This window comes from Pleuronectes platessa, chromosome 18, assembly GCF_947347685.1.
Source record: "Pleuronectes platessa chromosome 18, fPlePla1.1, whole genome shotgun sequence".
In the NCBI taxonomy this organism is placed as follows: Eukaryota; Metazoa; Chordata; class Actinopteri; order Pleuronectiformes; family Pleuronectidae; genus Pleuronectes; species Pleuronectes platessa.
Window position 1 is genome coordinate 11,123,156 of NC_070643.1, and position 23,922 is coordinate 11,147,077.

The window sequence follows — 23,922 nt, forward strand, 5'->3', positions numbered from 1 at the left end:
AAAGCTTGTTTGGAGTGTTGCTTCTTTTTTCCTGTTTACTATGTCACTGGGTAAGGAATATAGTGTATGATAATACTACTACTACTACTAATAATAATAATAATAATAAAGGCAATATATGCTTTAATACATGAGGTAAAACAAAATAAAATGTATCCAGTGTTGGTTGAGAGATTTTTTGTGGTTGTGTCACCTCCAGCTTATTAGGTTTTCCTCTACGTTTATTTATCTGTTAGTTAGCAGGACTGCACAAAAAATACTTTTTGTGAAATTCTAGGAAGTGGTGGGACATGAACACAGGAAGAACCCCTTGAGTTTCAATGCGGACCCTGTTTTTTTTTTTTTTCAACTTCTTTAACATTGTGAAATAGTTGTTTTTTTTCTTGATTTTACACTGAATAATTCATAGTTCTTGATGAAACATAAATATCCAAAGCTAAAGTGAATTTAGATTTGGTTTCATAAGACTGTTGGCGGAGGTATGTGCACCCACTGTGTGTCATTCTAGATTTTGTTTTTGCTTTTGCCTTCAGCTCTTATATTTCAACACTGAGCTCTGATTCACCATCCATTTATTTTCTTTTGTCACCATGTGTCTTTGTGGGTTTGTTCCTGGAGTGAGCTGGAGCTGCAGCTCCTCACTCTGTCCACTGGTCGGCTCTGTTCACCACTGAATGTGTCTGACTCCGGCCGAGCGTTGATCTTTCATGCAGGGTTTTAAAGATGAGAAGATTCATATTTAATGATCCCATCGGCAGAGTCAGGTCAATATTGACACTGTTATACACCAATAATCAAAGATCAAGAGGGGTTTGAATTTAAATGGAAAAGACGGATGTGTATCATTTTCATTCGTATTAGAATATATGGCACAAAGCACATTCAATAATATTGAATATGCAAATTATACTAAACATATACAGGATATTCAACAATGTTAAATGCAAAATGATAATTAAAGGAATGGACTGTATCGGATATTCCATCATCTTAAATCTAAGTCCCTTTTAAAATATACTTAACAGCCATCAATGATCTCAATGCACAATTTAACATGGTTTTATGCTTTGGTTCTCTTCAGAGTGAGATGGTTGTAACATTGGATTTTATACTTTTATGTTGAGGTTATTTCCAAAGAACGTGGAGTCTCCTTTTAATACGATGCACAAATAATGCAGACAATCTTAATAATTGGTCAGTCTTCCAGCAGGAGGCAATTTTAGTAATGAGGTTTTGTCCTTAAAAATCATCCCCCTGAAAAACGTGGAGCGGCTACACGGCCAACACTTTAATTGCTGCCATTGATAGATAGAATAAAAACACAACAATGCAACCTCATAGCCCGGGTGGTTCCCCCCCCCTTATAAGAAAGCTGGCTGAGTGAACTGGGTGTAGCTGTGTCTGTGTGTGCGTGCGCCTTGGCCAATGGAACCAGATCCTCCCTGCAGTGCGTAAGAGCGCGATTTAGGATTTAACCAAGTCTTTGCTGCGGGGCTGGCTGCAGTCTTCACCAGAGCCCGACGGCCTATGAGCCTTCCGACGATGCCCGCGCACTAGTCTTTATGCTCTGCGCTTTTTGGATCCAACTGCCTCCTTTTCGTTGCGAATTAAATACGAAATCAAAACAAACCCACGCCTTCGCCCACGAAGGATGACTGGAGTATTCGACCGGAGGATCCCGAGTGTGAAGCCTGCAGATTTCCAGAGCTCCTTCCAACTCTCCGCCATGCACCACCCGTCTCAGGAATCTCCCACTTTACCCGAGTCCAGCGCCACGGATTCCGGCTACTACAGTCCCGCGGGCGGAGTCCCGCACGGCTACTGCTCGCCGGGCACCACCTCGTACGGGAAGCCGCTCAATGCCTACCAGTACCAGTACCCGGGGGTGAACGCGTCCGCTGGAAATTACTCCACAAAATCCTACACCGACTACAGCTCGTACACGACACCCGCCTACCACCAGTATGCAGGGACTTACAGCCGAGTCCAAGCCCAGCCGAGTCCACAAGGTAAGAGCCTGCAGACCTTTTATTACTATTATCATTACGATCAAGATATATTATTATTGTATTATTTGGTCATCGTGTTGCATTGTTTTAAATCGGTATAAAATAATTGTCATGCATTTTTTATTTACCTATTTAATTTCCGATTGTTTGTTTTTCCCTGCAACAAAAAATATGCAAAGTGAATATAAAGAGGACTCAATTATTGAGCATTAGAAAATAGGAGCTCCCCCTTTTTTATTACCGCAATCCATTTGGTTTAGACATTTAGATTTATTTTTAAGGCATACAAGTGAACCCTCCCCCCCTCCAAACAAGATATTTAAACCTGAAACATTCTTTTGATTTACAGAGCTTGTATAGCACATGCTTATTCATGTTTTGCTCCCTTTGACAGAAAAAGAGATAAGCGAGCCCGAGGTGCGGATGGTGAACGGCAAGCCGAAGAAAGTGAGGAAGCCCCGGACTATTTACTCGAGCTTCCAGCTGGCCGCCCTGCAGAGGCGGTTTCAGAACACACAGTACCTGGCGCTGCCGGAGAGAGCCGAGCTGGCTGCCTCGATGGGACTCACGCAAACACAGGTGAGATAAAAAACTAAACATGAAATCAGGTATTTTTAATGCTATTTTATTAAATGGTATCAAATTATCCAGTTTTCCGTGCGTCTTTACGCACCGTGCCTCGTTTGGATCGGTTGTTTCTGCTCCTGGCTATTTGAGACATTAATGGTTGTGCGTTTTTTTTCTCCCTGCCTTTCCAGGTGAAGATCTGGTTCCAGAACAGGAGATCAAAAATGAAAAAGATCATGAAAAACGGGGAGCTTCCACCCGACCACAGCCCCAGCTCCAGCGATCCACTGGCGTGCAACTCACCACAGTCCCCGGCCGTCTGGGACACACAGGGCCCCTCCAGGCCGCACAGCCTACAGCCACAGAGCATCAACACGACGGCCTCTAACTTTTTGGAAAACTCGGGGTCGTGGTACACCTCGGCCGCTGGCGCCATGGCCGCCCACCTGCAGACCCCTAACTCGATACAGCACTCACTTGCTCTTGGAGCGGGGACGTTATATTGAGGGGAAGAAAACCCTGTTGTTCATTTCAAACCTCCTTTTTTTTCTCCTCCTCCTTCTATGGGACTCGTGTTCAGATTTCAGAGGGATATGCAATGTATTTGATGACAGTCATAGAAGAAACGTGTAAAATGTGTAAATGTGTGCATGTAATTTATTGCATTTTTTGGAAGACTATTAAACGTTTAAATGGACAATGCATCTTTGAAACCTCCGGCCTCCTGCAGTCTCTCGTTATTCTAACCCTCAGTTTTATTTACACCCGAAAATCACGACACGGACCCGCAGACATAAACAGTGCTTGTGAGCCTCGGGTGACGTTTTCCCATCACAGCTGCTCAGTATTGAGACGGATTATCTATGGCAAACAAATGTAAATCCAATTCATGCAGTTAAATCGTCATCATCTATATTTATTCTGTGATTTGTTTTGTTTTGTTTTGTTATTTTTTTAATTAAAACTGTGCCCTTTAATTCTGAAACTGTCGCGTGGACCAAATTAATAATTGTTTCAATTGGAAGGGGAATGACATATGTCTTTATGTAGAGGTTTCATTTTAAAATGGAAGAAAATAATTTAGCATCCAGTAAGTTTTACATTTTTTTTTATAAATAAAATGAATTTGATATGTGACACAGTTTGTAAATCCATCATATTAATCACTTAAATATAATTCTGGTGCTTCTCTAACTGGTTTGGATTCCTTTTGTGATTTTTGCAGGACATAATTATATAGTGTAATATTGAGACTCGTGGAGTTTGTGGAAGTCAGTGTAGAAGGAGCTCTCAAACGTATTTTAATGCAATCAGATTTATTGTGATATCTGAAGCGTTTTATCAGGACATTAATGTAATAATTGATATTTATAATTGAACCCCAAATAATAAAAAAATTCTTCTAATATTTTGCCACCCATCTATCTTCACCCTCCCCCTCCTAAATTATTTATTAGTAGTATTATCATTTCATTTTTAAATCATAATTTTTGTTTTGTTTGATCGTTCTTTGAGTGGAGACCCTGCATGATGCTGTGCGTTGCTCGCAGCTTCACGTGCAGGTCTGTGCAGAACATGTGTTCCTCCTGCAGCAGACAGTCTGCAGTCGCTCCTCGCTTTGTTTCCCCTGCAATTAGCCGCTTTGAATGGCAGAGAGGAGGCGAGGGGGGCGGCACGGAGATCTGAGACAATCCGCATTCCTGTGGGGGTAGACCGGCTCCAGAGCTCTGCCAGTGCCGGCCGCACGCAGCCCACCTTCCGGGTGAAGTTAAAAAGAAAAGAAAAGAGAGAGAGAGAGAGAGAGAGAGAGATCCTCCGCAACCTCACCATGTTATTAGCAGACTGCGTTACCAGCGTCCACCGCTGAACAACCGCTAAACAAACCGTGGCACTGTGTGAAAACGGACGCGTTTGGAGAGAGACCTAATTGAATTTGCGCAGCCATGTCCGCAAAATTCATATAAGTGATTTTTTTCTGTTGCAACGGGAGATATTACACACACACACACACACACACACACACACACACACACACACACACACACACACACACACACACACACACACAATAACAAAACAATACGTGCATCTGACCAACACACCGTTACCATTTACACCTAACACATGAATCCCCTTCCTTCTCCCTATTGCAGCCTCAAGAATACACTTTATATATACTCTCTCACACGCGCACATGCACGCACCTTCCAGCAATAACACGGCAGGCTATGTACGTGCTTTTCTCGAGCTAAACCTCCAAACGGCTTGTTGTAGTTTTCAGCCTAATTTCTGTTGTAGACCAAATCATATTCAGTATAATCATTAATGTAATGAGACCAGGTCACTTGAGACATTTAGATTTTTCACAGTGCGTGCACAATCACGTGCACAGTTGCACACACACACCTCAAAATCCCTCTGATAAACACACACAGACACACACACACACCCACACACACAAACACACTACTGTACGTCTCTATCCATCCATCTCTCCCTCTCTCTCTCTCACACACGCACGCACGCACGCACACTAGTGGTGCCATTATATCGAGAGCCCCCGTTTATTTCCAACCGAACATTTTCCACTCAGCTAGTTTTCCCCCCGTTTTGCAAATCGAGTCTAAATAATGACAGTTAGCTTTACTGGACAGCTTCAACTGTAACACTCCACAATAATTATTCTTCAGGATTAGGGCCTCCATTATCATAATCTGGACATTGACAATTACCTATAATTTGCAAAGATGCGCTTGGTTCTTGATTGCAGAGGGCTCTTTTTTTCCCCCAAGCTCGCCATCACTAAACAGTGACAGTAATAACAGCTAATTTTGCAGGCAATATATAAGAGCTTACCGGGGTGTGCAAACACTTCCCCACCTGGATTTGCTTATTCAACCAGCAGCAGTAAAACCGTGCAGCGCTTTTTGGTTAGTCTGTGTTATAGGGGGAGCGGAGGCAAGGTAAGCCCAGAGTCTCATATCTCTCTGTCCCGTGGTTATTATATGCCTGCATCATGGAGGAGGACAGGACTGAAAATTCATTAGGTTCTTATAGGATTAGTCAGGGCTGTCAACAGAGGAGTGGAACAAATCAGCATCGTCTTAATGTCTGATTCTTTTTTTTATATTTGTTGGCGAAAACCTTTCATTGGGTCTTTTTTGAGATTTTCTTAGGTGTAACAGATAATATGGTGGATGCTGCATGTGTAAAATCTCGTATTGTGCTTTAAGGTCTGCCTGCTTGCCTGTCTGTCTCTCTGTCTGTGTGTCTGTCTGTCGCTCACAACCCCACCCCCCATATCTGTCTTCTGTCACTCTGCTGCACCGTACCACCACCACCACCACCACATCCATCCATCTCAAACTTATTTGATTTAACTTATCGAACTTTTATTCCCATTTTGTGTAACCATGATGAAACCTGTCACTTCTCGGAGCTTCCTCCTTTCCATCATGAGCTCATGTAGCTTGTTTGCTCGACGTGCAGTGCCGGGCCCCCTGCAGCCTGGCTGCAGGATCCGGGTGCACATGGGCCCCAGGAGCAGATGAGCCCCAGCCCTGCGGAGGGGTGGGGATGAGCTTGATATGGGTGGGGGGCCCAGGTAGGCTCAATGTGCACCAGTGGGACATCCGCGATTTGACAGCTGCATGGAGCTTTTCATCGTCGTAATTTCAGATAATATCCCGAGCGCTCACTCGTCTCGGCAATTTGTATATGAATAACCGAATAATTTTCTCTTTTGTTCCATCTGTGCTACCTCAAATCCAAATAAAGATGCCTTTTAGTATTAAAAGTGGTTGAAAATTACAGGTAATTATCTTTGACGGTAAAAACGCTGTAATCAGCGGGCTACATCAAAAATTACCCTAATTATGCCTGCATTTATGAGAATGGAGGGGGAAAAAAGCCTCACTTGGATAAAAACCCACAAATTGTCCCAAATATCTCCTTCATATTGAACACCACTGCAGCTGGCTGCTTTGTTCCACATCGATCCCGCGGAGCTTGGCATTTAACGCCCCGCATTAGGACGGAGAGAAGGGAGAAAACATTTTGTCAATACGTCTAATAATTGAGGGTGAAATGACGAGATAAGCTGGACCTGGAGCAAATGCCTTTCGAGGTGAATGTAGGCAGCAGCGGTGCAGGGTAAGTTAATTTCCTCTGGTGTTGAGCGCATTTGATAAATCTATATACTTCATCAGCCACCGAGCGCTTTGGTTTATTTAAGATGTTTACTTCGGTGAAATGAGCTTTCCCCTGTCATTACCTTGTGTTCGCATTGTCTCGTGTCAGCCTGTACACATCAGGGGGACAGGAAATGGGCCTGTTCTAATGTGATGTTGGGCCAATATGGAGCATAAAGAGGCCTCGTTTTAAAATGTGTGGAAATCATGCAAACAGCAGGCGTCTGTGGTTTTTTTTTTGAGTCACGGTTTACTCGATCTGACAAAACATAAAAAGTGTATGTACAACTGAATTGGCAGATTATATTTACAGACAGACAATTTGCTTGGTTTTGCATGTTGGAGAAACAACCAAAAACAAAAAGGGAAAAGCAGTCAGGAGTCCACCATGGCGAGAGGCTCTGTGCGTCACAGCGCACGGAGAGGGTCAGCAGTCCTTGCCCAAAAGTGGCTAAAAATGTCACTGGTAATATTTGGTATATTGACGTTCAGATGTTGACATGAATGATAGCATAACAAATATGCGAGTCCACTGAGCAGCCATGTTACGCTGGGGGAAAGAAAAAAACTGTTAGTTCCCCCTGGTTGTGTCGCCGCACCGAGGCTTGGCTGCGGTTGATCCTGAAGCCGAGACGCAGCGGAGGTTTTTTTTTATTTTCTGTCTCCTCTCCAGCACCCAATTCTCTGCGCTGACACAAATTGTAGGCTACGTTGGAAACTGCATGGCGGAGATACCCAGGCCTCCGCACGGCTCGCCGACCCTCCTGCATGCCTCGTCGTCCGTCCTCAGCCTATCTCTGCATTGAATCTTGATGTGGGGAGGAATACCAGTGAGAGTAGCCGGGCATGTAGCTGTTGGCCGGCATGTTTACACCTTTGGATGAGGCCGAGACGTCCCAGATCGGAGGGATGGTCGGGGAGCGCGGGGAGAGGGACATGGAGCCCGGGATGGGGTCGTTCTCGTGCGGGTTGCCGCCTTGCTTGAGCAGCTTCTTGAACTTTGACCTCTTATTCTGGAACCAGATCTTTACCTGTGGGGGAAAGGACGAGAGGGGAGCATACACTTAGAAAATGACGCATGGGTAAATAGTCTGCATGGAGGATTATTATATCTGCAAAACAATCAAATGAATTATTTAATGTCAGATACAACTAAGTATTTATACAAATATTTCAATCTAAAATGTGTTACAATTGGTGGAATAATGTAAAAAGCCACAGCGGAGTGTGTCCCTCCCATACCTGGGTTTGTGTGAGTCCCAGAGAGGCAGCCAGCTCGGCGCGCTCCGGTAAAGCGAGGTACTGTGTTTGCTGGAAACGGTGGTTCAGCGCTTGAAGCTGCAAACTGGAATAAATTGTCCGAGGTTTGCGGATCTTCTTGCCTTTCCCATTAAAACGAATTTCCCCATTTTCTATCACCGTCGTTTTCTGCTGCTCTGCAACAAAAACAAGCAAAGTTATTATTATTCACAGGCAGGTTGTGCACATACTACTTATTTATTCGTGCCGGGAGACACCACCGCGTCAAATCAACTTAAATATGTGTAGGATGGATGGGTAGATACATTTAGAGGCAACGAATAAAAGTGCGTAAAAAGAATTAAAAAAACAAGGCTGATAAACGTTGACATCTCACATTGGCTTTACGCGCCGTGGCAGCCACAATCCTCATACGCTGTCATATTTAGGATATTGCTGGTAATGACATGTCAATTAAATGCTAATTACAACATCCAGGGCGTGCGGGCTGCCTAATTTTCTACGAGTAGTTGGTGAGGATTGCACGGTCGTGATGATCACACCCCGGGCATTAAAACAGGTTTTGTGGGATCTGTGGGGTGTGTTAAACGGAACGGCAACACGAGGCTGGAGGTAATAGGCTGGATGTCGAATTATCCGGTGCCATTTACGCACGATTGTCTTCGGCGTATCTGAGGCTGAAAGATCTTGCGTCCCAATCTTGAGCGGCCGTGCAGTGAGCTGGGCATGGCACCAACACTGGCACGGAGAACGGTTCGATCCCAAATCTGGGCCAAGACGGTATACGCGCTAATGGCACTGATGTGCGCCGAGGATGTACCGGACGCGGTGCGCTTTCCATCTGGCTGGTGTAAAGGGGGTCTCTTACCTGTGCCGTCTAACCTTGACTGTCCTCCCGTGTTGTTCGGATACGATGGCAGGTAAGGGCTGTGGTGCGGGTGGCTCACGTACGGGTACGGTAAAGACCTGTTGTAGGTGTTGGTCCCAGGGTACGGGGTGTTGTCGTGCTGGTGGTGAGCGTGAGAGCCGGAGTGGAGACAGTGCAGCGGGTAGTGGCCGCCGGCCATCGACGGGGAGCTCTGCTGCGACTGCGACTGCTGCCCAAACTCCATGAAAGCAGACTTGGACGAGTCCTGAGCGTCCAGACCGTCAGCCATCGTAGTCATGGTCATCATCGAATTTTCTGCCTTGAGAGCACTCACCCCCCTCTCTCTCAAGACCAAATCGGTTTTCTCTCCCTCGCTGTGTTGTTGTCTCTCTCCCCTCTCCGCCACGAAACAGATATTGTCCTATTAACACCGGGGTTTTCCACCGGCGCCTTTATTTCCCCCTCGTCCCGTGATATTCTCACTCAAAGTGGCGGAAGGTAGGCATAAGTTAAGGGAGAGATTTTAAGGTGGATTCTGTTAAAATTGAGCCCTTGCTTCCAGACTTGATGCAGACACTACAAGTAAAATGGTTAGTCTCGAAAGGGCAGCGCCTTCCGATTGGTCATCCAACCCAACGTCATCAGTGCTCTGCGCCTCACGGAGACTTGAGCTGGAGTTAACCCACCTTACCAGCTCCCACCACAACTATGGGGGGAAATAATATATGGTTGGAAAGACGTCTAAATCCCACAGACAAGCTCCTCGCGTAAAAGCGAGTCTTTTGGAATTGCCTATTCGATTTTTTTTTCTTTTACCCAAACCCATAAATTACGCACGACGCGCAACATATAGTGCGCACATTGATTTAGCCTGATGAGCCAGCATGTCTCTATATGCGCCTCTTTTCCTCTTCAGCTTGTAACTCCTCCTTTCCTCTGGAATTAATTACATATAGGGAAGCATCACACAAACATCCTGTTTATAGGAATGTTAATATCCGATTTAATATCAAACACATTTCAAACCAAAAAGGCTAATAAATCATTTACAAGGGATTCTTTAACCACAAATAAAAAAAAGCATCTTCACAAGTGATGGAAGGGTTCCATTTGTATTCCTTCATGTTTACAAATGTGGAATAATCCGAATCGTATTAAATGCACATTAAAATATATTTCTTTCTGCATGTGAGCCACTTTTACACTGGTGGAGGGATCTGTTTTGTATCAAGGGATCTTCTGAAACAGGTGGAATGGCTTTGGAAGAACGAGAGGAAATAGATCCACAGCCCTGCGGATTTTTATGCACAAATTATTTTTATTTTTCATATAATTTAAAAATATTTTTTGCAGTGTGGTATTTATGTTGTCGCCTAATGAGCAGCCCATCTTTAAGCCCCCTCCCCCCTCTGCTCTATATAATAACTGCTCGGGTTTGTTCTTCTGGGGCTACTGACCATATGATTAAGGATCCTCAGACAATTCAAAATACAGTGCATGTGACACATCAAATAACAATATGCCTGAGGTACAATAGGTTATTTTGCCCAGAGAAGGGTGGATACCGAGATAAACTGACAGTGTCTTTTATCCGAGACCTGGTAGGGTCCTCAATATATGTAAATTATACAGTTTCCCTCTGAGGGCTGAAATGTTCGATTGGTAAATACGAATAAAATTCAGATCGTGTTTTAGCTGCATGCATTTTTTTTTTGTTTTTGCCACAATGTTGCATTCAGCGATTCCACCAATAATACGGACGATGGAAAATAATTATGGTTGCAATCAAGTAACCAGGAAAACCTATTTGATTAGCGGCCACACTTTGCTCAAATTGCAGCTGTAAAATGAAGAACAATTCGCGTGTAATGATTGTGGACAGGATTTATTTTGGGAGGGTGGAAATAAAAGTGGATATAGCATAAATTATCCCCCTAATTACACGCCAGTGTCGCCTCAATTATCCTCTTATCAAAAATGGTTGTCTAAATGCGGCGTTTAGTTTCAATTTTCTCCTTTTCTGGAGCAAGAACTTGGTACCTTGCTATTATCGCCGTGCAGCTACGGTGGTTATTTACTTTGTGGGATTTAAAAAGTGCACAACCCAGCCGGATAATCATTTTACAACAGCGGAGCAAGAGAGGAGCACATGCCGGCTGGGACGTGAGCCGCAGCACATGCATACGGATCTGTTTTATTCCTCCAGACTCTCTTACTCAGAATATTTTTGTTTAAAATCAGAGTATAGCCTACTTCTGAATCTCCAGGTGCATGCTGCAGGTAAGAGCCACTTTTGTGTTGCGTTGCCTGACATTGGTTAAATGTTTTTTTTTGCCTCTGATAATCCGGTATTGCAGACGCACTGTCTGCCTTGCAGCTCTCGCGCCGCGCACCTCGGTCACCCCTCAGTGATTTTACATAGTGGCCAATTCCCCTGTCCGTGTTCCACTTGGACACGCAGAGGAGAAACCAGATCCTGCACCTTTTCTAATCGCCTGTGAGTGCTCACTACAAAGACAGGCATGCTTTGCGTTGGTGCAGGTTGTATATACCTGCGGGCTAAAAACCCTCTGGGCTCGATTAAATGACCCATCTCCATTCTTGCAGACTATTTGCAGCATCTTGTGGGTCTGTGTGTGTGTGAGTGTGTGTGTGCGCGCGCGTGCGCCACCGCAGGATTATTAAATTGCGGGACAGCAGTGCGGTATAATGTCTTGGTGTCCCGCAGGGTTGTTGTGAGGCTTTTTGGGCCCAGTGATATTAAGTGATGTGGTGAAAGGACGGATTTGCTCGAACAGAGAGAACATGACATATACTCGACCTCGGTGCTTTTGAAAAGTTTAAGATGAAGCCCATTGCATGCATGTTGACAACCGTGTCTAATTGCAAGGCCCATGAAGCAACCGTGGCCTTGCAACAGGATGTTATCGATGGACATAATGTATAACCCATGCTTTTTTCATCGTTTTTTAAGGGGAAACCCAATTTGGGTTTGTGTAAATGTTTTATAATAAAGATGAGGCATTACGCTTTTTATATTTCACCTGCTGCACCGTGGCTTTTGCAGGACCCTCCCCCAGCATGCAGTATAATCTTGGATTACAGGAGTTCATACCCTCATTCTGGAGAGAAATTATTTTATATTTCAATTCGTCGAAATGTCAAAATGAACAGCGTTCAAGCTGCAAATCTAGAAATCACTCGGTCCCTAAGTAGATGATTGACCTTCAGTACAATCCATGACAGTGGTGGTTTAACAGAAGTGGTCTTTATTTCCAGCTGTCTTATAAACGCTGATGAATGACTCTCTAAAATCACTCCAACATCCAACTGCTGTGGAAGGATGGCACAGGCCTGGGATTTCCCTGACATTGTCTGATGTGCTTGAAAACGGAGTATATTTTTAAACTATACGGCTGCTGGTGTAACCGGAAGTAATTTTTTTATAGGTATAGTGTGTGTCCATTTATAAATCCTCAAACGAAATTGGGATTATCACTACACACATATAGGGCCATGCGTAACACACTGCGGATCTAGGCACACATTCTCAGGAAGCCAGATTCAAAAGTAAAACTAGTTCCCTCTCTCCTCCTCTCCCTGAATGTGTGTCACTGGTTATTTTAGCAGTGTGAGGTTTTTGTCTCGTCTTTCCGGCCACATGTGTGAATCATCTCTGAACGTTAACGCACAGATCATGCGAGAGGCAGATCATAATAGTCGCTTGAGGCCTGGCGTTTTGCGGTCGGTCGCTGCAAAAGGAGGAAAAGCTGCCGGGACTCGGAGGCTTGTCACTGCAGACGGGGACCGGGAGCCACTTAAACAACATGTCTCCCTTCTCCACAGCGCAAAGCCACTGGCGCGTCACAGACAGCCAGGCGTCAACGGCTCTCCATCTCCGCCGCGTGAAGGGCGGGAAGTGGCGCAGGGAAGAGCAGATGCATACCACACAGCTGTCAGTTGAACACGGGTCGTTGTAACTACAGTCAGTGGGAGCAGCCTCCCCTCACGTACAAACAGCATATCCGCCTCTGTAACGCTCCTGCAGAAACGACCCGTGTCCAAATGGCTGCTTACAAGCACGTAAATTGCGCATAGCGTTTCGAACGCAAACCCACTTACGGCTGAGCTTTGTTGTGTTTTTGGAAGAGCGTAAAACTACACCAGGAAAAATTAGTGTGGTTTTGTCATAAAGAAAACCACGCACCCCCAGGCGCGTGACTGTTTACAACAAGTTTAGCATCATAAATTAGGATTGCATTATCTCTCCATGCAGTAAAGAGCCGAATTGGCATATGTATGGCCCCAGGTGCAGGGGCCTTCAGATGGACCCGGCGAAGCTTGGTAGTATTGCGGCTAAATGACCACAAATAAGCAAAGAAGGGGCTGCACCACCGAGTCTTCACAGCCCCTCTCATCGCCTAATGGATTTAATTTGGCACGACTGAAGCCGCACTGGTCCCTCTCAGGGCCTGTGTCCTAATTAAGACTGCTTGTTTCTCTTGTCGCCCTCTCTCTCTGCATGTTTAGGCCCACCTGAGTGATTGCATGGCTCCGTTTCCTGCACCGAGCCATGTGGTTATTTTACATGCTGTCATTTGTCTTTGAGAGGACAGCTGAGAAACGTAAAATTCAGAAATTTGGTATTCGAATATGCATGAAAAAACGTCATCTGTGCTTTATTTTAGCCACATTATTATTCTTTTTTTAATTGGTTATGATCCGGACATGTCGCCTTTATGATCCTGCAGGAGATCGGTAGCAAAAGGAGCTGCGCATCCCCCAGAAAAGTTGATTTGGATTTTATGTGGGTGAAAAGAGAGAGTCCCGAGGCGCGCATCGCCCCCCCCCCCCCCCCTTTCCCCCTCTCGACTTAATACGCGACATTATTAGGTCTGACAGCACAGTGGTCTGTCTTGAAGGAGAGGATTTGGTCGGTAGATGACAGACAGGAAGGCCAGCAATCATGGGCTCTCTTTTTTTATCAGAATGTACTGTTCGATGCCGTTTATCCCTGATGATAGAAAATTGCTCTGTTGCCAGGACGCTGCCTCCGAAATAGAGGGCAGGAGCAACATTTCCATTTTCCAGTTTGAAAGCCATTGAAATGAATTAGTAAAAAATGAAAAAAGGGGGAGAGAAATGAGAAAGAATCCCCCGGTAAACAAAGGGAAGCAAACAAAGATACCATTTTCCTTTTGCCGAGAATCCACCCTCCTCATTTTTCCATGTTTTTTTCTGCAGCAGCAGAGTGAATTTTTTTTTTTTTTTTTTACTTCAACAGTTGCAAATCACATGCTTGGCTTCTAATGTAGTCCAAGGCCCGGGCCTACTTCAAAGACAATCATTTAGTTCCCAACCTCCTGGAATAATTACTGCGCCTTTTCATCTGTGCTGCTCATACACACAGAGCGAGAGACAGAGAGAGGAATTAACTCCTGAAACACTGAAAAGCATCAGGTACACCGGAGAAGTAACGTGTCGCAGCGACGAACGACTATTAACCAAAACATGCCTTTATTAGAATTTAGAAATAACAATAATAATCATTATAATAATAATATTATTCATGTTTGTGTTTGTGTTGTTAATATCCTCCTCCTCCTCATCATCATCATCATCATCATGGTAAGAATCACATTAATTGCATCTCCAGTAAACTGATTGAAAGATAGGTCTACTTACCATATTAAAAGTCATGTAAAAACACCATATTGTTATTATATGAATTATTACTATTGCTATTGTTGTTGTTGTTGTTGTTGTTGTTGTTGTTATAACATAATAATGTTTTAACTCTGTCTAATGTTAGGATGGAGGACACTTTTTGGTCCACCCCTTGTGTTTTTTTTCGATAATGAACATGTGATTTAAGGATTATTTTTATGGATACAGACAGACCCTGTGGTGAGGTACTGGTGTGTGTGTGTGTGTGTGTGTTGGGGGGGGGGGAGTCCACTGTCTGTGTCCGAGCAGGCAGGTGCTCTGAGCGCGCCTCCGCTGCGCGCCAGTGACACCCGGAACACTGGATCATGGCAACGCTCAAGGAAATATATAATAAATAGTGGCGGGATTTAAACGTGCCACCACAACTGTCTTTCCCCTGTAGGACCATAATAGGTTGTTGGATTGACTTTATTAGAAACAATTACGTTTTTGGTTGGAAAATTAATTAAAAGTGGCTTCTCAGTGAGGTGTGTTATCCGTCCAATTGACCTAATATTAATCTGGATTGCAGATTCAGATGATTTCCACAATAGTTATTGAAAATGAAAGAAAATACTGTCTTTCATAAATATCCTGTATGGTTAGACACAAATATCTTGTCATTTTGATATATAAAAAGATGTGGACACAGACATAAGAAGAAGGCCTAAGTGTTATTCATTCTTATAACACTTGGGGCATATACAGAATTAGTTTTTTCTATCTTATGCCTAAAAGAGTAAAGATAATATATGACACATACAATTGGGAGCATATGCACAGTAATTAAAGTCACAGCTGAGCCATTGAAATGTATCTTAGGCCTGAGACTGAGTTCCATCCGCTCATACAACCCGATAAACACAGGACAGAGTGTTGCAGGAAGGGTTTCAAAATGGAGAAAGACAAAATTTAACTACTTCTTTACAGCATGAATTGAAATTTGTAGTCCTTGTGAAAATCTGTGAAAAATTACTTTTAACAAGGGTTTTGTTGGGAATCTCTTGTTGGTTCATTTCTCAGGGGAAAACATCAAAACATGAATCTTGAATGCATGACCAGCACAAACAACAGCATTGACAAAATGGTGTGGGCTCCAACAGGAAAGGCCCGGCTCTCACGTAGGAATGAATGCCGCACACAATGGCTAACACTGGCTGCAAAATAAAGAGCATGAAATTTAAGAGCACTGTGTGAGCTGAAGTGGAAAGAAAGAGAGAAGTAAAGAGAGAGAGAGAGAGAGAGAGAGAGAGAGAGAGAGAGAGAGAGAGAGTCACACCTGTGGAATGGGCTAAAGGGAGGTGGTGGACGGGCACGTCTTATTCTCAGACGCAGCTCGGGTTCTCACGAGCTGTGGGTTTTGCAGGAGGTTGTCAGGTGAGAGCTGTGGACCTTTGTCTGCCGCACCTTAAGACACTCCTACCTGAAACTTCAGACAGGCTGCATGAGAAGGTTTCATTTTGACCCTTGTGCCGTTAAGTCCTCGTTCTCTGACTCTCATGGGAGGGAGTGGAGAGGGAGTAAATGATGTGGAAGGCCTGAAGTTTCCATTTGGACAGATGTCAAATGGTCAAACTTAGGATTTCGCCATTTTCCTGCTTATTTTGCTGTGAAAGATGAGAAAATTAAGAAAAAGTTCACATCTGATGAATCTCTGATTAGTGTAAAGATCTAACAAATGTTAGAATGTTTAAATGTTTCAATAAATGGACACGACGGATAGTTGAAAGGGTTTCTATGTTACACAGTACACATTTTCAAATAACTGATTATATTAATATCACTAATTATTTTCATGATTATTATTATGCACAATTGAGTCATTTATAATTTAAATCCTGTATTTGATATTCTGTCATCTACTGGAGCTTATTATAATGAAATAATCTGGTAAAAACAGCAACTAATTTAATTAATAAAAAACACCACAGAAGAATTAAATTGATTTTGTGACAAATGTTTTATAAATCAAATTAAAACTGCTGCATTTACACCTAACATCACTTCCTGGGCCTCAGCAGTGAGTGTATATCAGCTGCTGTGAAACGGACCACGGTGCTCTGACTTTTAAAAACCCACAGATCAGCTTCGTGATTTGACAAAGGAGATCATGAATGAAGCTGGACCTGGTAATATCCTAGTTATTAATTTGTTGGATGGAAAAGCCCTCAGATGCTTTAATTTCATTTTCAGCTGAACTGTCAGATTCAAGTGGAGAGATCTTTTTAGGACTTTGTCCATTTTGGTGAAGTGAAGGAAGCCAATTATTGCCATCGTTGCCCTTGAAAATGCATTACGCCTCACCTGAGGGCTCACTCAATCAAAGAGACTGAAGGGCCGATTAACAGACGACTTCTGACCTTAATCCAGCACAAAGTCACCCAAAAGAGGGGCCAGGCGGCAATCACCATCCCAGCCTCATGCTGCAAACTTTCATATCGCTGACATCTGACCTTGCCAATACTCAGAATGGCGATATATAGGTGTAGGACCCAGAGCATTTTTTTTTTTTTTTGTCATTCATTCAGAGTTTGTTTGAATTTGAATATTTTCCACTGTGAATCAAACTGAGCAATTTCAATTTAGGAATCACTACAAAATGTGCAAATTTTCATGATTTAATTGGTGACACTTTACTTAAAATACCACTGTTTAGCATTTGCCAGCAGAATATTAACATTTCACATTTTTATAAAAACAATGTAGCTATAAACAGATTATAGGACATTTATGTGCCCTATTACCCAGAAATTCTCCTCCCATGAGAGCATATTTTATGTTATAGCAACTGTATTTCCCTGTATATATTGTCCTTTATTATGTGGCTGTACTGCAACATCCACAGGAGGAGCTGGTTGTTTATTGACAAACGCTTATGTCTGCTTATAACAACATTATATTGTGTTATCTAATACTGACTGTTGTTGCTTGTTAAATATGCTGAAGTAAATTTTTGCTGTTTTGGGAGATTTCAGATGTTTTTAAATGACCATTGCAATTATTCCATTAAAACTGCATTAACCCAAAGTAGCAGTTTTAATGGAGATGCAGCCGTTGTGTCTTTTGACGAGCTGCTTCATGGCGAGCATTAGCATGTGAGTGCAGCTTCCTCACCTGGGTGATAAATGTCCCGGTGATAGGCTTTTATTGATTTGTTTTTTATTAGAATCCCCACTACGAGTAGATATGCACATGCTTTTTAATCATCACATCCTGCAAAAGGGGCCATTTTTATTTTGATTACTTATCTATTCTGAGAATATAAATGCCTCAGACTAACTTCTGCTCTCTTTGTCTCTCTGTTTCGCCCCCTCGCTCCTATTTCTCCCCCTCTGGCTTTTCCATCACGCCCACCTTCCTCTCATGTTCTTCCCCCCACTGTGCATCATGTCCAGCCGCTGCATGGTCTCCAGCTCTCCTCCATCCCGTCCCCCTTCTCTCCATCTCCATCTCCACTCTACTCCTTCTCTCCCATTCCCCTCATCCCGGCTCCCCTCTCCCTAACCCCATACCTACGCCCTCCCCTGTTTTTCCTTCACCCCCCCCCCCCCACCCCCCAAAATAGGTACACTCCTCCACCCACTCTTGGCAGCTCCATCTCCTCCTCGCCTCCCCCTCCCCAGCCCTCGTCTCTCCTCCCTCTCCTGGGTTGGTTTCCACAGCTGTGGTGAGTGAGGGGCAGATGACCGGAGAATTGGCCCCTGGGAGAGCGCTGAGCCATCCTGGTGCTATTAGGCTCGTGGCTAATAATAGGTGTTTCAGACCGGGGGAAGATCAATCAGGGGGAATCATGGGGAATGTTCGGAGCAGCGCTTTTTACACATCGGCCCAGATGGATGAAATTACACTTGTCAGTTTTTAGTTGCATTACTCCCAAATTGGTTGTCTACTCTTTTTTTTTTCTCTCTCCCTCCCTTCCTCTCTCTCTCTCTCTCCCTCTCTTCTCCCCTTTCTCTCTCTTTCCCCTCATTCATGTGTCAGTGGCCTGCTAAAAGGATTCGTTGGTGAAATCCCTGTCATTTTTTGTCTTTTTTCCTTGTTTAGCCCACAGCCCAGCAACTCTGCTGCCTGCATATATGCACTTAGAGGAAATCAGCGGAGGATCTTGTCTTATACGCCTCAGACAATTTACATGTTATGGGTAACTGTAACTGACATTTTGTCTGTGGTCTGGGTGCGTAACAAAACTATGTGAAAAACCATTCAGAATAGAGTCTAAATCATTAGCCGATCTAAAGAAAATTCGTTTTTTATTTCAATTTTTTTTTCGCGGCTACATTCCAGACCTTTTTGATTAGCTGGTGTGAAGATTTTCTTTTTATATCTTTGTAAATTGAAAATCTTTGAGATTGTAAAGTGTTTGTCAAACAGATGAACATACAGTGCCTTGCATAAGTATTCACCCCCTTTGGACTTTTCTACATTTTGTCATGGTATAACCACAGATTAAAATTTATTTCATCGTGAGTTTATGTAATGGACCAACACAAAATAGTGCATCATTTGGAAGTGGGGGGAAATATTACATGGATTTCACAATTATTTACAAAAAAAAATCTGAAAAGTGTTGAGTGCATATGTATTCACCCCCTTTACTGTGAAACCCCTAACAAAGATCTGGTGCGACCAATTGCATTGACAAGTCACATTTGCAAGTCACATAATTAGTAAATAGGGTCCACCTGTCTGCAATTTAATCTCAGTATAAATACACCTGTTCTGTGACGGACTCAGAGTTTGTTGGAGATCATTACTGAACAAACAGCATCATGAAGACCAAGGAGCTCACCAAACAGGTCAGGGATAAAGTTGTGGAGAAATATGAAGCAGGGTTAGGTTATAAAAAAATATCCAGAGCTTTGAACATCTCTCTGAGCACCATAAAATCCATCATAAGAAAATGGAAAGAATATGGCACAACCGCAAACCTACCAAGAGGAGGCCGTCCACCCAAACTGAAGAGTCGGACAAGGAGAAAATTAATCAGAGAAGCAACCAGGAGGCCCATGGTCACTCTGGAGGAGTTGCAGAGATCCACAGCTGAGGTGGGAGAATCTGTCCACAGGACAACTATTAGTCGTCTACTCCACAAATCTGGCCTTTATGGAAGAGTGGCAAGAAGAAAGCCATTGTTGAAAGGGATCCATAATAGTTTGCCAGAAGCCATGTGGGAGACACAGCAAACATGTGGAAGAAGGTGCTCTGGTCAGATGAGACCAAAATTGAACTTTTTGGCCTCAATGCAAAACGCTATGTGTGACGAAAACCCAACACTGCCCATCACCCTGAGCACACCATCCCAACAGTGAAACATGGTGATGGTAGCGTCATGCTGTGGGGATGCTTCTCTTCAGCAGGTACAGGGAAACTGGTCAGAATAGAGGGAAAGAAGAAGAAGTCAATGTGGGAAAGAGTGTGAAATAAAGGCTCAGAATTATAATGTTTTGGCTAAGGCTAAGCTTATTAACATAATTCTGTACTGTAACCAAACTTATAAATGAGAAAAGTGCAATAATTATGTTGTAAGTGCAGGGAGCTCTTGTGTAATTGTAATGTAATTAAATCTGCCAGGTGGAAATGAAACCTTCAGGTTGTATCTTGCTGTTTCAAATGGGAATAAAAACCACACCACCGGAAATCACTGTGTCCTATCTGCTTATTTTAAATACTTTTTTGTCTTTTTTTTTAAGGAAAGTTTGTATTTGAACCTGGTGCACATTTCTTTTAAGGAATAAAACAAGATATACAGATATAAAACAAGGATGTGAGCATAAACCCCGCTTCTGACTGATTGATTTTGACTCAAAAAAAGTGAGTTTTACCAACAAGACAAGTGAGAATATGATTGCGGAGCCGGGGATATGGTAATTGAATGACCTGAGCCGTGGCGTTTCCGTCCAATTGCAGGGAGGCGACGAGCTCGGTTAAGTGAACGGGGGGGTTTATGCCTGGCAGTGCATGCAAGCCATGCAGCATATCATCTAAACCCCCTTAAGCTCCTGATGTGTTACATGATAACTAGCGCCGCGTGTCAGTCAGAAAGGTGACTATGGAGGCTGAGAGGGTTCGTTTGGAGACAGCCACACAACAGCTATTTGTGTCAGTGATTACCACTCCTGACTCGGCGTTGACAGACTAAAATGTTAAGTGTTTACAATGCTTTCCTTGTGCCTTGTCCCCGCATTAGCAATTTCCCTTTGATATGGCTACCGGCTAAGTCGCTGGCCCAAAGGGGGGTATGGTATTGATATATTAAAGTGCTTGGTGGTGTTACTCCCGTGTAAGACAAGCGGTTACCAGACCCTGCCATCAAAACACTGGCATGACAATCACAGCAGAAGATTGGCCGTGTGCTAAAGTAGCTGCTCTGGATGGCTCACTGGGGAGACATTTCCCTCCACTGGAAATCAATAAAGCCCCCAGATGCTGGGCTCTCCCCGGTCCACGGAGCAGCCTGATGTGGAGATGTTCCTCGGTGTCTGATTGCGCAGCGAAGAAGAAGACTGGGAAACAGAAAGGCTCCTTTGACTGAAAAGCGCAGTGACCATGGGGGAGGGAACCAGGGCCTCTGTGAGAGAGAGAGAGAGAGAGAGTCTCCTTAGCAACGGGAAGAAAATTAACATTGACATCCTGACTTCCCGGCAAAACTCGTCTCGGGGCTTCTGCTGGATGTTTCCAGGGGTGAGCAAAAAAAAAAGAAGAAGATGTTCAAAAGCTGATATAAAGACACACACTCCCCGCTTGTCTTCCATTTATATTGAAATGAGTTTTTTTCCGACTCGGCTCGGCTTGCGTGTAGTGAATACAGAGAGTCCTAATGTATGTATTTTGCTCATTTTACTGTGTCTGGCGTTTCCGCGCCTCTTCTCCGTGACTCTGTTTGCCTCCCGCTGTGGTAAACACAACACTGCTATGATAGCGCATGCATTTCAGAAAAGCTCAAAACACCGCCAAGTCGAAACATTCATTTTCCCTCGCTCTCTCGCTCTCTCCCTCTCTCTCAATTTCTTCCCCCTCTGCCTCTGTCAGTCCCCCCCCCCCCCCCCCCCCCTAACTTCCAGCCAAGGTATTCAGCTCCCATGATTGCAAACACGCATAATGACAGCATCTCCCGGGGGCCAGCGGAGGTACCCCACTGATGCTGAGAGACTCTATCCTGTCGTCACATTGCAGGGGAAATTTGTCAGCGGTGCACGTCGGCGCCTGGTGAGCTTTGGCAAGGCACAGCCAGAAGCCGGGCTGGCTGTTTTTTTGTTAATAAAAAATGAAGTGCAAATTGTGCCCGGGCTCGTAAGCATTGGAACAGCTCAGTGCTTCCTCCCATTACGAGGCCAGGGCGAGCGCCATGGAAGCATAAGCGTGAATACATTATAAAGTAATGAGGAAACATCCAGGAGAGGGTCACGGGGGGCGTCAAGCGGCTCCAGAGGCCTCGCCGAGAGCTTTCAGTGTTGCTCCGTGATGGATTAGTCATTCGCGTTTGAAGAGCGAGCGAGAGGTGGAGTTCAACAGTGTTACACATAGCAACAGTTGCTAAGAGTTGCAGCGATGTGCACGGTTCTGCCGCCCGAGCAGGAATACAGGTGAATGGAGACGGAGCTGTTTTGCGTATTAGCGATGATGATGGAGACGTTTCTTAACGATGCCCCGCAAAATATTCATGAACATTGGTAAACACTGCTCGGAACCATGGGTAGTGGAGAGGATAATGATATGAACCATTCACAGCATAGCAGCTTGAGGGTGGTTAAGACAAAATGTCACTGATATTTGGAATTGGAAGCAAATTGGCGATGGCAAAAAAAAAAAATGACATCCCTCTTCCGCACCGTTGAGACGAATCCCCCCCAACCCAACCCATACAGGCGGGTGTGCGTGGAAAGGCCGGGGGGTTGGACAGCAAAAATCCTGCACATCACTCCGCTCGCCGGCGAACAATCCACCGAACGGGAATTATACGGCCCTACTTTGAATTCTCTTCCATGTGTCACGGAAAACGAATCCGCGGTAACGCACTTAACCGAGAACGTCCGCCCTTGAGTGCATTATATAGACTCTCCCTGTCAATCACGCATCACACTAACAGGTCATATTCTGTGCATTCCCGTACGTGGGGTGGGTGGCAGCGAGGAGAAAGAAGGAGGGGGGGGGGGGGGGGGGGGGGGGTTGAGCCCAGTGCTTTAGAGCCACTTTCGGTTTCTCCACGGCATGAACACCCTCCCATTGGCATTCAGTCACTGATGAGCCCGCCGAGCCGCAATGGAGTCGCCTGATGGAACGCCATGGCAACGGCCGACACCTGGCAAGAGTTCATCCCACCTCCTCTCTCGCTCTCTCCTCCATCATCCCCCTTTTCCTCTCCTCCCCCTGCACGCTGGAACATATTTCCCTCAGACTGACTGAAAGCCCCTGTGAACAAATAATGGGTGCACGCCAGTCTAAATAAAGTGCGGTTTATGAGTTGCGGTCAGAAATGTCTCCCTCTGCCCCCCCCCCCCAACCCATTCTCTCTCTCCCTCTTCCTCTCTCTCTCTCTCTCTCTCTCTCTCTCTCTCTCTCTCTCTCTCTCTCTCTCTCTTTCTCTCTCTCTCTCTCTCTCTCTCTCACTTGCTCTCTCACTTGCTCTCTTTAATGTTCTGCACAGAAAAACAGTTGCCAACATTTTTTTAGGCCATGTGGCTGCTTGGTGATTACACAAAGCCATTTTTTCCTTTCTCGCAGTGAGGCACAGAGTCAAATAAAGGAGAACGGCTACGCACCAGTAGTCTGCAAACACATTTCTTCGAATGGAACGAGGCTCCCGAGCCAAAACTAACCGACGGGTCCCTTTGCCATTTTCAGCGTCAACTTTTCAATAATATGTAAAACCTCGGTGTTGAATAAATCCAACACAGCAAGCCTCAGGGCGGCTGTGTTATCAATTAATCAAATTACAAAAGACTGGAGGGAGTTTTTCAAAGTCCTAGCCACTGATGGAGAGGTTGAATAAATGCTTGACTATAAAACTTTTTGATAGAAAATATTAAGACCCAGTCACCAAGTCTTTGTAGTTAATTAAAGCAGACCTATCAAATGGGTACTTCAACATTTCAGGAATCCGGCCAATTTTTCCAAGAGTGACCTCTGAAGACGGTTTAAACCTGCTCAGCCTAGCGTGGGTTCCGACCCACCCAGTTGCTTTGTGTCTTACTATCCTATCAATAAAAGCAAAATGCCCCAAAAAAATCTTCACAAAAAGCCAAGCCAAGTGAGCAACTATAGAGCATCTCTGTCCAAAGAGAGAAAATAAGCACACCGGGAAATTAAAGCTGACTTATAAATA

The 23,922-nt window shown here is 44.3% G+C and overlaps 2 protein-coding genes across 2 annotated transcripts; one reads left to right on the forward strand and one right to left on the reverse strand.

Annotated features, from left to right (window-relative positions):
- The first annotated feature begins 1,403 nt into the window (after positions 1 to 1,403).
- dlx5a (distal-less homeobox 5a) lies at positions 1,404 to 3,773 on the forward strand. Its single transcript, XM_053446909.1, has 3 exons — positions 1,404 to 2,009; positions 2,404 to 2,588; positions 2,768 to 3,773. Exons 1-3 carry the CDS (start codon positions 1,652 to 1,654, stop codon positions 3,080 to 3,082), a joined length of 858 nt encoding a protein of 285 aa, XP_053302884.1. The 5' UTR covers positions 1,404 to 1,651; the 3' UTR covers positions 3,083 to 3,773.
- A 3,259-nt stretch (positions 3,774 to 7,032) lies between these two features.
- Positions 7,033 to 9,532, reverse strand: dlx6a (distal-less homeobox 6a). Its single transcript, XM_053447000.1, has 3 exons — positions 8,895 to 9,532; positions 8,009 to 8,202; positions 7,033 to 7,797 (listed from the first exon to the last, which is right to left on the reverse strand). Exons 1-3 carry the CDS (start codon positions 9,199 to 9,201, stop codon positions 7,558 to 7,560), a joined length of 741 nt encoding a protein of 246 aa, XP_053302975.1. The 5' UTR covers positions 9,202 to 9,532; the 3' UTR covers positions 7,033 to 7,557.
- Between the last annotated feature and the right edge of the window lie 14,390 nt (positions 9,533 to 23,922).